The sequence below is a fragment of the Phasianus colchicus genome, chromosome 1, assembly GCF_987193195.1.
Source record: "Phasianus colchicus chromosome 1, bPhaCol1.hap1.1, whole genome shotgun sequence".
Taxonomy (NCBI): Eukaryota; Metazoa; Chordata; class Aves; order Galliformes; family Phasianidae; genus Phasianus; species Phasianus colchicus.
The window spans coordinates 171,394,921-171,411,776 of record NC_143436.1 but is presented as its reverse complement, the minus strand read 5'-3'; the positions used below and the strand labels follow the sequence as shown (position 1 = coordinate 171,411,776).

General features: G+C 42.3%; 1 protein-coding gene across 1 annotated transcript in view; it reads left to right on the top strand.

Moving 5' to 3' along the window:
- Positions 1-16,856, top strand: part of DHRS12 (dehydrogenase/reductase 12) — a 32,312-nt gene that overhangs the window by 11,299 nt on the left and 4,157 nt on the right. Inside the window, exons 5-9 of the mRNA XM_031615717.2 lie at positions 487-568; positions 12,546-12,607; positions 13,353-13,457; positions 14,014-14,104; positions 15,409-15,546. Coding sequence (XP_031471577.2) covers positions 487-568; positions 12,546-12,607; positions 13,353-13,457; positions 14,014-14,104; positions 15,409-15,546 — 478 coding nt within the window. The remainder of the gene's footprint in view (positions 1-486; positions 569-12,545; positions 12,608-13,352; positions 13,458-14,013; positions 14,105-15,408; positions 15,547-16,856) is intronic.

The window sequence follows — 16,856 nt, the reverse complement described above, 5'->3', positions numbered from 1 at the left end:
TAGTTTAAAGCCATTATTTCTTATACTCCTTGAAGCCTTCTCGTCTCGAGGCTGAAAAGCCCCAAATCTCTCAGCCTGGCTCCACAGGAGAGGTGTTACATAAAATGAATTTTCCCTAGTAGAGAAATGTCTGATGGGGAGTACATCACCACGTAGCACCTATGGAATCTCTCAGATGAGATTAACATACGACACTGCTTATTTGTCCTAATATCTGTGCTCTGCAACTGGCATATTACTTCTGTGAGAAGAGATTTTAAAACATGGAGTAAGGCACTAAGATGGTTGGCTTTTAGTACCAATCCATTTCTCTGAAGATCCTTTCTTCTGTGAAAAATGTAACAGTAAATTGACTTGCAATAGTGTGATTTATAGAAACAGTTTTTAGCATTGTGCTGTTGTGCCCAAAAAAATCAAACTATCATGATTTGCCTATATGTTTGGTCTTGTTTGTAGACATTTGTCTAGATTGTTTTTGTTTTACAGATTAACAATGCAGGGTGTATGGTAAACAACAGAGAGTTAACTGAAAATGGACTTGAAAAAAACTTTGCAACAAACACATTGGGTGAGTACTGGGGGCCTAATTCTGAACAATGATACTTATGCTTGAAGTGTGTATTTACAGCTGGGCTCTTTCTGCTCAAAGAGAGATCGTATTATTGCTATGTCAGGGAAGAAGTATGAAAGTAAAAGAAGAAATATTGCAGCTTGTGTGGAATGTCCTATTTGAATTTCTCAATTTTTCAGCTTTTGTCATATCAGTACCTTTATTTATTGTAGCAGCAGTGAACAAATGCAGATAGGATTTAATTAAATTGCTTCTGAAATAGGAAACTGTTCCAAGCAGTGCTGCTCATGATAGTCTGTGTAATCAGTGTGCTCCTGTGGCTTGTTTAGAGCTCTGAGCACATTCGTATGTTTCATTAGGCCTGAGCAGTCCTACTGCACATGGTGGAGGCACATTATATAGGAAGGCTGTATCTTCTATAGTGCCCTGGATATTCTCAAACATAAACAACTCCTATTCAAGTGATTGAGCAGTTGTGGGTAGTCTTCACACCCCAGATATAAGGTGCATATCTGATGAATGGTGGGGGTACAAGAGGGTTAAATTAAGGGAAACAAGGAAGAAAGAGGTGAGGACAAGCAGAGAAGATGGTAAGCAAAGTGAAAGGTTCCCCCATAAGAGTCATGGAAAAGATGTGAACACACAGGAAGCCAGCAGTGAGAAGAGCTGTGTGCTGCCACTGATGTAGAAGGGTTGAAAGCTACACCTCTTGCAAGGAGAGGTGTGTTGCATGCTGCTCTCTTGTTGCTCTCTTTTCCCTTCACACAAGTACGTGGCTATACAAAGGGACAGTTTTTAACACACTCAAAAGTGGCACATTAAAAAGGAGCTGTGGTGCTTTGTTTCTCTGTTTTCCTCCTGCTTATCAATATTTGGGATGAGGAGGAGGGGAACCTTAGGCTGTAAAGATGGGGCATCTACAGAACTAAGCATTCAGAGCCTGGGAACCCTTGTTTGGTTTTATTCTTAGCTTTTTTTTTTTTGCATAGGTTCCTTAACTCCTATTTACTTCTGAAAATTAACATTTTGGTGTAGAAGTGTCTTGTGCTTAGCTGATATTGCACACACACATTGTTTTTCTGCAAGTCTGACTGCATTAAAGTGACAATTAAAAATTCAAGTATAAAAGCACAGTTTCTGTTTCTTCAATCTTTTAGTAGCATTCTTCTGTTTCTTGTGGCCAGAATTCAAAATGAGTTTTACTTTGCCATCAAATTTCCCCTGGCTGTAGAAGTAGAACTTTGACATGAGAAATGTATCCCACTTGTCTTTCAGACAAAAATTCAGCAATGTGCAAAGATGCAGTTCATCTGGAGAGAAGCAGGGTGAAGCAAATACAACAGTTTGAACATGAAAGCATGTATTTGTGTAGTTTTAAGCACCGGGGAAATGAATTGCTGGGGAGCTGTGTGAGTACATCACTTGAATCAGATTTTATCACACAAGTAGAAGCAGCAAGTTCTGCCTTCCCAGCTGTAAATCAGCCTCACTAGAAATCTACAGCAGGATAAAGCTGCACGAATATGGTAGAGGAAGCTGAATTATGATTGTGCTGAACTAAGAAAGTGCCTGTATTATCTTCTGTCAATGTTATGTATAGATCTTCTTTAGTCATTTATGTGTCACTTGCTGCTTGAGTGTGTAAGAAGGTCAGGAAGGTGGTTGCACATTTGAGCAGATGAGGTAAGGCAGGTAAGTCATCTTCTGCTGTCCAATTTCTGCAGAGGTCAGAGAAGGAGTGGGTTGTCTGCCTAGGCTGGTTCTCTTCGCAACAGTAAAGATTGTCTTTTGAAGCTTTAGAATAGAGTGGGATTTGGCTGATGTAGAAGGAGCTGTTTGTGTAAGGGAACACTTCTGTGCTTGCACATCAGGCATGCATGGGGGACCAATGCTATCAACAGTGCAGGTGTTTTGCTTCAAAGTCAGAGATGAGATAATAAATCATTCCTGTCAGAGTAGAAGAAAGTAGCATGGAAAAATGCATGTCAGAGCAGATGCTATGTTAAGCCATTTCCCTGAGTACTGTGTACCTTTGGGTACGCTTTACTTTGGAGAAGTTATTTCTCAGTAACTAAAAGCATGCCCCAAGTTACTTCTCAGTAACTTCTCAGTAACTGTCTGTTACAGGTTCCCAGAGAAAACCTTGGCTACGTTAGACTTGGCAGGTATATAGGTTGGCCATAAACCAGGATGTAATCAGAGAGGACAAACTGAATTCCCCTCCCTGCTTTTATCCTCAGAAAAACTGAAGCCTGGCCTGTTTTGAACATCTGCAGTTGTCCCTCTCTTGTTAGCAGCATAGAAGCAATAATTTGTGATTGCCTGATTTCTGTAGAATAAGAACTTTTTTTTTTTTTTTTTTTTTTTTTTTTTCCCCCAGAACTTCACATGCAGAATGTTCCTTTCATTTTTCTTTGACTATTTGTTTCTACCCTGGATCTTAGCTCGGGTCTAATAAAGGAATGTGTAGGTTGCAGCTACCTAAGAATGCAAGAATTAGCTATAAAATGCTTTAAATACAGAGCACAGTCTGTTAGTTCTTTATCTGATATCTGATTAACGTTTACATAAGCTCTAGGATTGCTCATTTTGGTGTCTAAAATGCTGTGAAGCTTTTAAATCCAGGCTGTGGGTATTTTCCTCTTGACTGACTTGTTAGTGTGTTTTCTGATATTTCGCATAATGGGTGTTAGAGTTCAGTTCTAATTGATCATCCTTTCTTGGAGAGAGTGGGCAAAAATGAATGCATAAGCCCTCTGATAGCTAAGGTGAATCTGTAAAAAAAAAAAAATAATAATAGTACTAAAGAATAAACCTCCCTTAACACAAAACACCACTGACTGGCTAATTGAGGACAGTTCACTGCATTAGGAGGTACAAAGACCTCTCTGGTGTTTCAGCCCTGTGGAAAAGGACTTGGGGGTCCTGAAGGACCAAAAGCAAGACAGGAGCCAGTACACTTAGAGCCCAGAAGGCCAACTGTGTCCTCGGCTGCATCAACAGAGGGGTGGCAGCAGGGTGAGGGAGGGATTTGTCCTCTGCTCTGACCTCATGAGGCCCCATCTGCAGTAATGCTTTCAGGCCTCCAACACAGAAGGGATGTGAAGCTGTTGGAGCGGGTCAATGGGAGGGCCATGAAGATGATCAGAGGGCTGGAGCACCTCTTCTATGAAGAAAGGTTGAGGGAGTTGGGCTTGTTCAGCCTGGAGAAGAGAAGGCTGTGGGGAAACCACATTGTGGCCTTCCAGTACTTAAAGGGAGCTTCCAAGCAGGAGAGGGAATGACTTTTTACATGGTCTGATAGTTATAGGACAAAGGGCAATGGCTTTAAATTAAAAGAGGGGAGATTTTCTTCACTATGAGGGTGGTGAGGCCCTGGCACAGCTGCCCAGAGAAGCTGTGGGTGCCCCATCTCTGGAGGCAATCAGTGTGCACTTAGAGCCTCGGAGGCCAACTGTACCAGGTTAGATGGGGCCGTGCGCAGCCTGAGCTGCTGCGTGGCACTGCCCGTGTTGGGTTGGAAATGATGGGCTTTAAGGTCCCTTCCAACATAAACCATTCTATGATTCTGTGATTCTACAATTAGACAGGTGGAAGAAGTGTATGAAAATGCCCACTGCGGGTTGAGTGTTCCAGCTTGTAAGTTCTCCCATCCCAAACAAAGACCTTTCAAACCAACAGTATTCAGTCATTTTGGGGTAGAAATATCTTGTGCTTAGCTGCATTAAAGTGGCAATTAAAAATTCAAATATAAAGGCACAGTTTCTGTTTCTTCAATCTTGTAGTAACATTCTTCTGTTTCTTGTGGCCAGAATTCAAAATGAGTTTTACTTTGCCATCAAATTTCCCCAACAACTATCAGTGCTGGTAGGCAAGTGGAAGCAACAGAAATCTGTGTCTGTTGAAGCACTAGAAATTCAGCTGAAACTGTCCCTGTTTTCTCTGTTTCATTGTCCTCCTCACTTTACTTTTACTCAACACATCTTCTTGCTTGACGTGGAGAAGTAGCATATACATTACATTTTATTGCTACTTAACAGCCAAGGGGATGCTAAAACACACTCAGAGGTAAATAAGTGGTGCTCCCACTGAGTGTGACTTTCTCAGTCTAATGAAACCTCCTGTGCTCTCTCGTTGCAATAATAAAGCTGTATACAGTTACTCTGTGTGCAAGAAGGGATAGAGCCAGGGGAAATAAGATGTTAGGGCCATAAGAAATAAGATGTGCATCTATGACAAGCTGCCTAACCTGACTGAATATTTTTCAGTCTCTTCCCTCCACATAAACCATACCTAACTGGGTCTCATATGAGCCAGCATTGCCTGTCAGACTGTGTCTGAACTACTTGGAGGTCAGACAGCTTGGATGGCAGCTGCTGCTCTGCCATGAGGTCAGTCTTGATCTTTGCAGACAGCCTTACTTATGTGAAGGAGCCTGTGATACCAATTTACTTTTACTGAGTTTTGAGACAAAGAGATGAGAGGTGCTATAAAAAAAAGGTAAAGTTAGATGTAGTTGTAAATCTACTAGCTGTACTGAATTCTAGGTTCCCAGGTCACAGAGGAACCCTTATTGAGCTGAGCTTTGTAATTCAAGGGAAATGTGGACCTTTGTTTTGTCTTTCATGTTCATTAGCTCTTCCCATGCACTCTCAGTTATTGCCTAGTGTGGTGAAATTGCCCCTCAGAGACAGCACACTAAAATCCTCATTCCTGATCTGATACTCAGGAAACAGGCTCAGGGATGTTTCTCACTTGAAATTGTATAAATTGAAGACTTGAAAAGATAACCAGGTCAAGAAATAATGTCAGCTTGTGCTTTTTTTTCTCCTTTCTTTTAAGCTTCGAACATAGGAAAAGCAAGCCAATTTATTTAACTCATTTTTACCAGATGAGCGAGCCATTGAAATCTGCATTATAAAACTTTGTTCCCATTTTTTTTCACAGTTGAAATAGCACTGTTCCTAATAATACTGCAGAGCTCAGGAAGATGGAAAACTCCATTGAGTGTAGTGCTGGCTGCCTGCCCTTATCTGGATGTTAGCAGATTAGAAAACTCACCAACAATTTACCACTAATTGCCAGATAGAACATCAAGCAAAAACTATTGTAGAATCCACCAACACACTTGGGCCTACAGTTAATCGCATCATGAATTAATTTGATGTTACAAACAGGTAGTGGCTTTACAGTATTACTTCTGCTGAAACAATAATTTTCTTTATAAGTCAATGTAAAGTATAAGTTTGGGGGTCAATTGAAATCTGTAAAGCAGATATAGATATGTATTCTTGTACTGTTACTATATGTGGCATCTTGCTGATTTCCAAATTGTTACTGTATGAATCTTGAGGATTCTTCCTTATTTTAGCAGGCTAAATGTAAGTTCCAACACCAGCATTTTGGCAATCTGCCTTCACAGTGTAAGTTTTATTTTCTGTTAGGGCTGTTCCGTGTTTTGCTTAAACTTCATGTTCTGTTACAGAAGGATTTGTAACCTTGTGTGGAAAGACCTGATTCACTGTAGACTTCAGCCCATTGCAGGGGAAAGCTTTCTTTTTGGTGATGCTGTTGTAGAGATAGTGAGGTGAATTAACTATTAGAAGAAGGTGCAGAGCTACCTTTCAGCAAGACCTAGCAAGAGTTTTCCACAGTTCCCTCAGCTTCTACTTCAGCTCATGTGAAACATGGCCTGAGTTTCTTTTGATATTTGTGAAGCAGCCCAGCTGATTTGTATGTTTACTTCCCTAATAGCTCCTCATTTCCTATGCTTCCATCAGTGAGGTTTCTCTGTGTGATTGTGAAATGCTGCATTACTCCTCATACAGATTGACAGAGGAATTCACTGTATGGAGTTATAAATGGGTGTTATTAATTAGAGCACAATATCAAATTACTCAACTCAGTTGAGAAGATCTCAGAGCAAGTGGAGAAATTGCACTGCACAACACATGGTGATTCAATTTGATTTTTTTTATTATTATTTTTTTTTTGTACAAGTGAACAAGAAACATTCATTTGATCAGCACTTGGGAAGGAGTGTGCCTGAACAAAGTGTGTTCTACTTAAGTGCCATACTCATTGCTTTAGTGGAATTACCACCTGTAATGCACAGACTGAGAAACCACACTATCTATGAAGGCTGCTCCAAAAGTAATGCCTACTATGTCATTATGTTGGCCCACAATATCAGAGTTGGATGTTGGTGGTATGGCAGTAGATGTTGAAGCTCCCCGTATTCCATTACATTTTGTTGCTGTGCAGCAGGTGGCAGCAGAGGGGAAGTCTGATGAAAAGGTGTCTGATATGGGAGTTTGTATGTGCCATTGTGAAAGAAATGGCACCCACTGACGTTCATTGACACTTGCTGAGTGTTTGTGGAGACCAAAGAGGGGATGTGAACACAGTGAGACGATGGGTGGTGCATTTCAGCAGTGGCAACAGTGATGTGAAAGGCAAGCCACATTCTGGACAGCCTTGCACTGCTGTCACACCACACAATGAAGAGCACCTGTATCAGCTCATCTGCATGAATCAATGGATTATGACCAGTGAACTGTGTACAGAGCTGAATATCAGCTTCAGTATGTTGGAAATGATGGTGGCAACATTGGAATATTGTAAAGTTAGCACCAGATGGGTCCCACAGATGCTCACATGGGAACAGATAAAACAGCATATGCAAGTTTGTTGGGACCTATTGAACCAATATGAGACTGAAAGTGAGTTTCCTGGATCACATCATTACCAGTGACAAGACGTGGTGTCAAAACAGCAGTCCATAGAGTAGTGATGTGAATTCTCCATTGAAGAAAAAGTTCAAGAAGCAGTCCTCAGCAGATAAAGTGATGTGCACTGTCTTTTGGGATAGGAAAGAGGTGATCCCTCTGGATTTCCTAGAACCCGGACAAACCATCAACTCTGTTCAGTCAGTTTCATGACACTGACTAAGCTGAAGGCTCAAACTTGCATAGTCAGACCAGAGAAGAAGAAAACCTTTCTTTTGTAACACAATAATGCCAGGCCCTGTACCGACTTTAAGATCCACATATTGCCAGTCTTGGCTTGACTGATGTACCACACCTTCTGATAGTTCAGATTTGGCTCCCTGTGACTTCTGTTTGTCTGGGCCAGTGAAAGATGGACTTCAGGAGCAAAGTAACAATGCTGTCCTAGCAGCTGTGAAACAGTGCGTCACTTCTGTTGGTGCAGATTTTACAAGAATGGCATGCAGGATCTTGCTGGAGAAAATGCACAGCTAATGATGGTGACTGTTGAAAAATAGTGTTTTGTAGCTGAGAATTTACTCTATCAAATAGTGTTATTGTGCTCTTTTTTATCTGTTGTGGTTTCCATGGAAGTAAACAGGAAGCATTACTTTCAGAGCAAACTACATACCACATGGCAGAGCTGTTTGAATGGTTTGTAGTGGTGGAATAGCTGTATCCTTATAGGAAAGATTTGAATTACAGGGTATTATACATGATTTCCTATTACGTGAGCTCAGCTTTAAGACATAAAACTTAGAGGAATTTTTACAAAGAAAACCAAATGTGGAGAGAGGATGTTTATCTTTAAAAGGGATTATGCAACAATCCCAGGAGCCTCTTTTACTCGAGAAAATGTGGCCAGCAAGTTCTGTGTCAGACCGCAATACATGGAACAGGGCTGCAGCTTGTACAATAGGCTTTTCTAGCTGACTCTTCACCTCATCAGAGTTCAGTCAGGGCAATGTGAAATCCTGGACACGTGGGTGACAGACTGGATGCTTAGTTACCTACTTCTGCATTCTTGCTGCTTCTGAGCAAGCTCATGTTTCATCTTGCTGGGCTCCTCTGCAGCTCAGCAAATACTCCTTTTCAAAGGGAAGTGGTGTGTACCATTTCACTGCAAAAACAAGGGGATGCTGCCTGAGTAATTCCAAGCAGCTGCAATTCTTCACGAGCACACCTATAGACCTGTGCAGGAAATGGGCCTTGGTCCAGGTGAGTTGCTCAGGCACAGCCATCCTGCTTCCAGTTGCCTTATGGCCCAGTGGGCTCTTTGCACCTCCTCTGTCAGAGCGGCAGGCACTGGGGACCGAGGTCTGTATGGCAGAATCAAGGCTGAGCTGCTCCATTTGCATAGTATCTCATTGAGAGACAAGGGCATGCTTTCTGCAGAATACCCTCAGCAGTATTGGCATTTCCTCACCTTCCTGAAAAAGTTTTATTTGGTTTCTGGCAGAATCCCAAAGTGGAAGATCAGGGTCGCCAAGATACTCAGTGCTTATTGCTGTTCCAGTACAAGGAACATCGCTGTTGGTCATCATCTTTTCCTCCATGCCACTTTGAGTTCCTTTTGGTCTTTTTAAACAGCAAAGAAAAAGACTTCAGATAATCTAGAGACTGAATACAGTGCTAGTCAAGCATTAATCACATTTGGAATGCTTATTTTAGCAAAACTGTGGGGGAAGAGCTTTCTCTTTTAACAGACAAAAATATTTTTTGTGTCAAGGGCATTGCTAGAATGTTCATAGAATCATAGAATGGCTTGAGTTGGAAGGGACCATGAAGCCTATCCAATTCCAACCCCCTGCCATTGGCAGTGCCAGCCAGCAGCTCAGGCTGCCCAGCACCCCATCCAACCTGGCCTTGAGTGCCTCCAAGGATGGGGTACCCATGACTTCTCTGGGCAGCTGTGCCCATTCAGTAATGAGATTCTTCCTAATATCTAACTAATTTTCCCCTCTTTTAATTTAAAGTCATTCCCCCTTATCCTATCACTGTTAGACTATGTAAATGTCTGTCCCTTTCCTGCTTATAAGCTCCCTTCAAATACTGGAAGGAATGGTGTTGCAGTATTCCTTTTGGAAAGGCAGATGTCCAGTTTGTTGATGTGAATAATCAATTATTAGCAAAAAAATAATTTGAATCTTGCTTTGATCTCCTTAAGCGAGGAGGGGAATTGTAGTCTCTTCTACCAAATTAGAATCTTGGTTTTCCTCAGAAAAAGAAAAAAGGTACTAAAAATAATAAATTTTCTCTTTTTTTATTTTTATACTGCCCATGCAGTTCATGTTTTTGTAAAGGCTGTGGCAGGCAAAGCATTCATTTGCAGCTTACCCTTTTCCTTAGAAATCTGTTTCCGCATTACGGCATGCTGCAGTACAGCCGTGCTTGGCACAGTCTGTGCCACGCGGTGCGTGGCTGTGACAGCCTGCACTGCCTGCCTTTAGCACCACTGCTGTCAGTTTGAACACGACTCCCCACCTATGTGCCAGCTCTGCATGGGGAAAAATGCAGAGGTTTCAATTGATAGTGATGCATTCCAACCAACAATACGCCTCATTAATCTTTTTCTACTGAGTTTCTTGTCCAGGCTGTTTAGCCTGACAGATCAGCTCATGCAAACATGAATGTATAATATTTAAGTGTTTTTTTTTTTTTTAAATACAAAGGAATTTGTGTCTGGACACTTAAGACTGGGTCAGCAGTTGGTGAAGTATTTCTAAGCAGAAGGGATGGAATGCTTTGCTCTTAATGCCTGACACATCTGTGTGTGTTGGAGAATCACAGAATCATAGAAAGGCTTGAGTTGAAAGGGACCTTAAGGATGATGAATCTCCAACTCCGCCTGCCACAGGCAGGGCCTCCAATCTCCACATTTAATACTAGATCAGGCTGCCCAGGGCCCCATCCAACCTGGCCTTAAAGGAGATGCTACTGGAGGAGACCAGGATTGAAACAAGTCTTTTCACACTGCCTCAAAGTACATGAGCAAATGGTTCAGTGGGCAAAACGTCTGGTGCTCTGGCTGTGTGGGCTTTAGTGAATTCTTAATAAACTCATGGAACAGAGGAGACAGTGGCTCTGCAGTTACTTTGTGGTTTTAAATAAACACACAAACTTCTGACAAGCCATAGTTGCTATAAGCAGGATTTCTGGCATTGAACTTTTCTCTCATCCAGCTGGAAAGCAAAACAAAACCTGGCGTTAATGAGGCAATCCTATTACATTTATCTTTGCATCCCCTTCGAACTAACAAATAAAACTGAAGCCTCTTGAAAGTGTTGATCTGCAGGACAGTAAAACCGAGCACTGCCATCGCTGGTGCTTTGCAGCTCAGCCTCCAGGAAACACAGTGCCTTTAACCAAGACGTGCTGTTACTTTGCATTTGAAGAATCCATTGCAAATCAGAATTTAATCCAGACCTTCAGATTGTACTGAATTGCAGCAGTCCCTGATGCTATTGCCATAGCCCTTGTCCTCATGATGTCACCGGCTGTGGTCCCCAGGGGACACATGGGCTCTCAATGCTCGCTGGCAGCTCCTTTGCTTGCATTTCCTGCTCCAGGCAGGCTGCACTTACTCTTCTGCTGTGCCTTCATTTTAATCTGCTTGGGTTTTAAATATATCATGTGCATATGGATGTCCCAGTGATGCTACAGAGAAAAGGATGGCTGTTGTGACTGACGGGAGAGCCGAACAGTTTGTTCACCAGGCATGTAACGCATTTAGCTGTGCTAGCATATTTATAAATGCTGTATTTTAGCTGGGTGATCTCATCGCCTCTGTGGAAGAGGGGTTATAAAGACACATGCTGGAGTCTTCATGTGTAGGGAAAAACATGGCCTTGGTGGCTCATGGAAAAAAACACGTTTATCACTGAGATGGAGCTGTTGAACTGAAGCCATTTCTGGAGAGACAAGAGAAGTGTTGTGCTTGATGCAGAAATGCTAGACTGAGTGGGGTTGGGCTTATCTTGTGCTCAGTGGAACTTCTAAAACACAGTTTTCAGTGGGGAAAAAATGTAAGAAAAATCTCTTGTAAGAGACAGAAACAAACAAAAATCCCTCCATTGCATTGGAACGGGTGAAGCAGCACTAGGTGTGTCTGAACCAAACATGCCAGCAGATGAGCACTGCTGTGAATAACAAACTTTGCTGGTTATAGTAACAGCTGTAATGGAACATATTTGTGCTGTTTGTACAAATTATGCTAAATGAACACGATCAAAGTGTGGTAATACACAGTTGAGTTTCTCCAAGTAAACCTAGCTCAGCCTTGGACACACAATATGAGTATTTTCTCCCACAAGGGTTCCTTATTTTCTCAATTCTGCAGTGATGACGATTTACAAGGGAGTTCTGATGGAACACCTTTCCTATGAGGACAGGTTGAGAGAGCTGGGGCTGTTCAGCCTGGAGAAGAGAAGGCTGTGAGGTGACCTGAGAGCGGCCTTTCAGTATTTAAAAAGGAACTACAGGAAAGAAGGGAAAAGACTCTTCAGCAGGGTCTGTGGTGATAGAACAAGGGGAAATGATTTCAACCTCAAAGAGGGTAGATTTAGGTTGGATATAAGGAAGAAGTCTTTTACAGTGAGGGTGGGGAGGCAGTGGAACAGGTTGCCCAGAGATGTGGTTGATGCCCTGTCACTGGAGACTTTCAAGGCGAGGCTGGATAAGACCCTGGGCAACCTGATAGAGCTGTTGTGTTCCTGTTCAGTGCAGGGGAGTTGGACTAGATGGCCCTCAGAGATCTCTTCCAAGTCTAAGGATTCTATGATTCTATGATTCTTTATGCAGCAGAAATCTACACTGTTGGAGTACTCAGTCATATTTTCTTCTCACCGTGAAACCATGTGCACATGTGAAGCATGGTTTGTTTCTCTTCTTCATGGCCCAGCAAAGCTATGTGTACATGTGGTGCACACAGAGAGGAAATACCTTCCCTGTTTCTTTGCTGGTGTTACCTCACTCCCCAGAAAAATCCATACCTGAGCCATGCAACCTTCAGAGGCATGGCTGGAATGTAGGGAAACTTTTTAACTGATGTGCCCTTTGAGACAAGATGAAGAGGGTAAGTAACGCAGCACCAGAATCATTAAACTCTGATGAAGTTTCAGAAATAAAGGGAATTTGGTTATAGGGGGCAGGGAGAAAAAAAAGCTTTTGAAAAGAGTAGTTAATGTTGGTGTCTGTCTGCCTTGTAGGTACGTACGTTCTGACAACTGCCCTGCTGCCCCTCTTAGAAAAAGAAGCTGATGCCAGAGTGGTAAGTTTGGGATGCTGTTGGAAAGTGGTGTTTTACTATTCTTTTCTTGTGATTTGTGACAGCATCTCATTGCTTATGTTAGCAATGCAGGATTACTTATAATTCCATGAGCAACTCTAGTATCCTCTTGGATTTTGCCAGCAACGAGCTCCTTCTCCAGTTCTTGCCTGCTGCTCTGAACCCTTCATTGGAAAGCAGAGTAAAATATTTCCTTTAGAAACTTTCCTTTTTTGTTTCCCTGGGGCTAGTTATCTCCTGCAGCGTAGTGCAAAATACTAATAACAGGAGTATAGGCTTAAAAGCCTTTATTGGTTTTGGTATTTGGTATTTAGAATAGGACAGAAAGTACATTTTTAACATGAAATTTCCTGAGTTTTATATAGTATCTCTTGTTTCTAATTAGCTTATATAAATGCTAAAGGTATAAACTAAAAATAGTGCTGTTTTGCTGTTTTCTTTCTCCCAGTTTCACTTTGAATGGAAAAAAAGACAAAGAGGTCCCTGATGGAGTCGACACCATTTTGAATGAAAATCAATTGCTCATTTCTTTTTAAAATTAATTCTTCCACTGTATCTCCAGATAAGCTCCATGTACTAGCATGAGCACAAGCACAGTGGGGAATGGACAGGGGAGTTCTGCTCCCAGGGACTTCAAAATGTGGCCTGAGGACCACATTGCGTGCATGAGTAATGACACTGGGGAGTTGTTTGCTTTTCCACTTGTTTTTCATTCATTTGCTTGCAGGTAACCGTCTCTTCTGGGGGCATGCTAGTTCAAAAACTAGACATATCTGACTTGCAGTCAGGAAGTGGGACGTTTGATGGAACTATGGTGTATGCTCAAAACAAGGTACAACCCTAGTTTTGAAAACATAGCCTACCGCCTGTTTGCATGGTGACATTCCATCTGCTTTGCACAAAGCCTTCACACACACACACACACACACACAGTGTTCGCTGTGGCTTTCCCATTGCATTCAACCTTCTCAGAGATACACAGGCAATAATCTTCTGTTGATGTCATGCACTTTTGGTGCATGTCACCTTGGCAGGGGGAGCGTGACTTTGATTTTGGTTCGATTTAAGTCTCAGTGGGAAGCACTGTCTTTAGCTGACAATCCCTTTCTGTTTGCTTGGTTCTTCCTTGCAGTCTGCAGCAAGTAGAAATTGTGAGTAAAAGCAGTGTAACCCCTTTAAAAATAAGCTTGTGGGTATGGTGATCACAATGGTGATCATGATGGTCTCTTCCAAAATTACCCACTAAGCCCAGTCTTGGTGAGCAAGGATATATTTCTGCTATACATAAATGCCCTGATATAGCACATTTGGTATAGTTTATTTCCCTGGGAACAAACACTGTGGACAGGATACTTGATGCTAATCTGGCTGTTCTTGCTCTGTTCCAGAGACAGCAAGTTGTCTTGACAGAACAATGGGCAAAAACTCACAGAAGCATCCATTTCTCTGTTATGCACCCAGGCTGGGCAGACACTCCAGGTATCATCTGCTTGACACTCAAACTCTCCTTTTTTTCTAGACTAGTCTAAAAGCAAACAGAAGAGAGACTTTCTGCTAAATTGCTCTAGCAGTTGCAGTCATTTCTTGTCTCTGAACTGGTGCTTAGAGTAGTTTTGTACTCCCTTGGTAGACCTATCCTGCACAATGTCTGCTATCTGCATGGAGCTGGAGAATAATAAGGGGCTGCAAATGATTCCAGCCCCATGCAAATGCACAGAAAAGCTCCAGTGCTTGAAGCTAACCTCTAAATTACATTTGTAACAGGACTATTAAACACATAGAGACAGCTTCTGCCTCTGCGAGCACCAATGTGCAGATGTTGTAACCCTTCAAGGATGTACAGGAAAAACGAGCATGCATCATGTGCACGCCTTGTTCCTCTGCTCTTCCCCTAAACATTTATAGTCATGGAGAAGCAGTGTGCTTGGCTAGACAGCTCTGTCTGAGCTGCAGCTGTTTGTTACTGCCGGGCTCAGCAGGAGGGCCAGCAGGAGGGTTGTGTTCTGCAATATGTTCCCAGCCCCTCACACCCCAGCTTGGGCTGCAGACTAGCAATCCAATATCTGATTTTTTATTTTTTATTTTTCCTGGGGGCACAGTTTTCCAAATTTGTTTCTTACAATAGAAACATTTAAACCCATCTACTTTTTACTTGAAAATTAATCTGTCCAAATCTTAGTGTTACTTTTTCTTAAAATATATTTATTTTGCACATTGTTGATGCATTCCCAAACCTAATGATCCTTAACGTTGTGCCACCACAAAGTTCAAGGGCCATCCGATCCCCTAAAAATAAACAGCTGCAAGGGACAGGCCTTCAGTCATCATCTGTTATATAAAATATAAATAATCCAGTGTTTAAACACTGAATATGTAGTTAGTTTCACCATAAAATTTTGAAATACTGTGCTGCAATTGATTTCCTAAAACAGATGTGAAAATAAGAATTAAAATCTATCAGAATAACTGTTTATTTGGTATTTCTATTTCCCCCATGTTTAACTTCTTTGGAATTGGATCAGAAACCTCTCACTAATCCTGTTCTCACCTCCTGTTAATTTTCTTAGTGCAATTTGACCCAAACAAGCAACTGCTTGATCATCTGGCAGCTTGATGCTATTCCACCGTGGTCACCGTGTGCCTGGCTATGGAGAAATACTTTCCTTTCATTATTTTTGAGAAGCCTTCCCTTCACTGTACACTCACAGTGGCAATTTTAAGCATAATTTTTTTTAATCATAAAAGCCTTGCATGATAGCTCACCATCCCATTGTTCTCTCTAGCTGTGAGGTCATCTATGCCAGACTTCTATCAGAAGATGAAGAACAGCCTGCGCACAGAGGCACAGGGAGCTGATACTGTGGTGTGGTTGGCAGTATCATCTGAGGCAGCAAAGTTACCCAGCGGCCTCTTCTTCCAAGGTAAGAGTCTGTCATTGCGCATCAATGGAGACTGCTAAACTGCCTGCAATTGTAGGATCCTAATCTGGCCTGGAAGGGGATGGAGACTGGACCAGGCAGCTGATTTTCAACGGGTAGAGTGTTTCTCAAAGTTATTCCAAGACTAAAAGTTTAAGTGAGCTCTTAAGAAAGTAAAGAGAATGTCCTGTGAAAGACTGTTAAGCTGCTGTGTTCCTGCTTTTGTCCTCTAAATCAGCTCAGAAACTTCAGAGCATTTTCTTAGGGAAGTTTTCTTGGTTTTAAGTGAAGATGGCTGTTTGCAGAACTGTGCCAAGGGAAGGTAAATCACAGCAGCCAAAACTGCATCTTTTACGATGCTGGGAAAGTAGCAGCCCTCTCACAGAGCGCTGAGGGTTGGCTGTGCTTTGACAGGCTCTTCCTTCCTACCTCTCCATGCTCATGTGAAACTGCCAACTCCCCCTTTCTCTGAAGCCAGGCAGAGATGGAACACAGTGGCTTTTTTGGCATTACTAGCATAGTGAATTTAAATGGAAGAAATAGGCCAGAGCCTCTTCTCTCAGACAGGTGGCAGGTGATGCAGGTCAGTCCACTGGGAGGAAGGCAAAGCTTGGGATAATTGCTTACAGGCACCCCACATTGCATGCTGGATGTCTAATTCCAGTTCACTGGAGCTTCTAGTTGCAGCATGCAGAAAGTTTGGACTTTTTGAGCTGGGTTCACTTCATCCTTTCTGTTCCCTCCCAGGCATCGCACTGGGTTGGTAAACTTTACCTGACCTTTTCCATGTCTTCATGTGGTGCATGCAGAAACGACACCTCCCAGCATGTCATTTCTCTCTATAGCACCAGAGTTGCCTTTTTCTGTACTCCTGTCACCTCCTGCTGGTCCTGACTTCTGCTCTTTTTGCTCTGGATCTTAATTCCAACAGTCTCTTGCTTTTGGCCTTGGTCTAACTCTGGCCTTAGTAAACAGGAAACATGCCTTGGCTCTTCAGCTGTAGGTAGTGACTTCTGAGAACTTTGGCATGACTGCTTTTAAGATTGCAAGGGAATTTTTGCTTTGCGTGCTTACTGCATAGAGATGAAGTCAGACAATTTTTTCTCTCCTCCAATGCCCTATGGGAGCCACAGGTTAAAGTGTAAGGTCTTTGGATCCTTCAGTAAAGGATTTAATGTGCTGGAGTCAGTACAGACCCTTCTCTTCTGGTCCTAGACAGCCATTTCCTGAGTCAGTAACACCTTCCCCCCATTTCCTCTGTTCCCTTTTATTCTGTTCCCTTTGAGTGCAAACTAGAGCCAGCATTTCTTTTT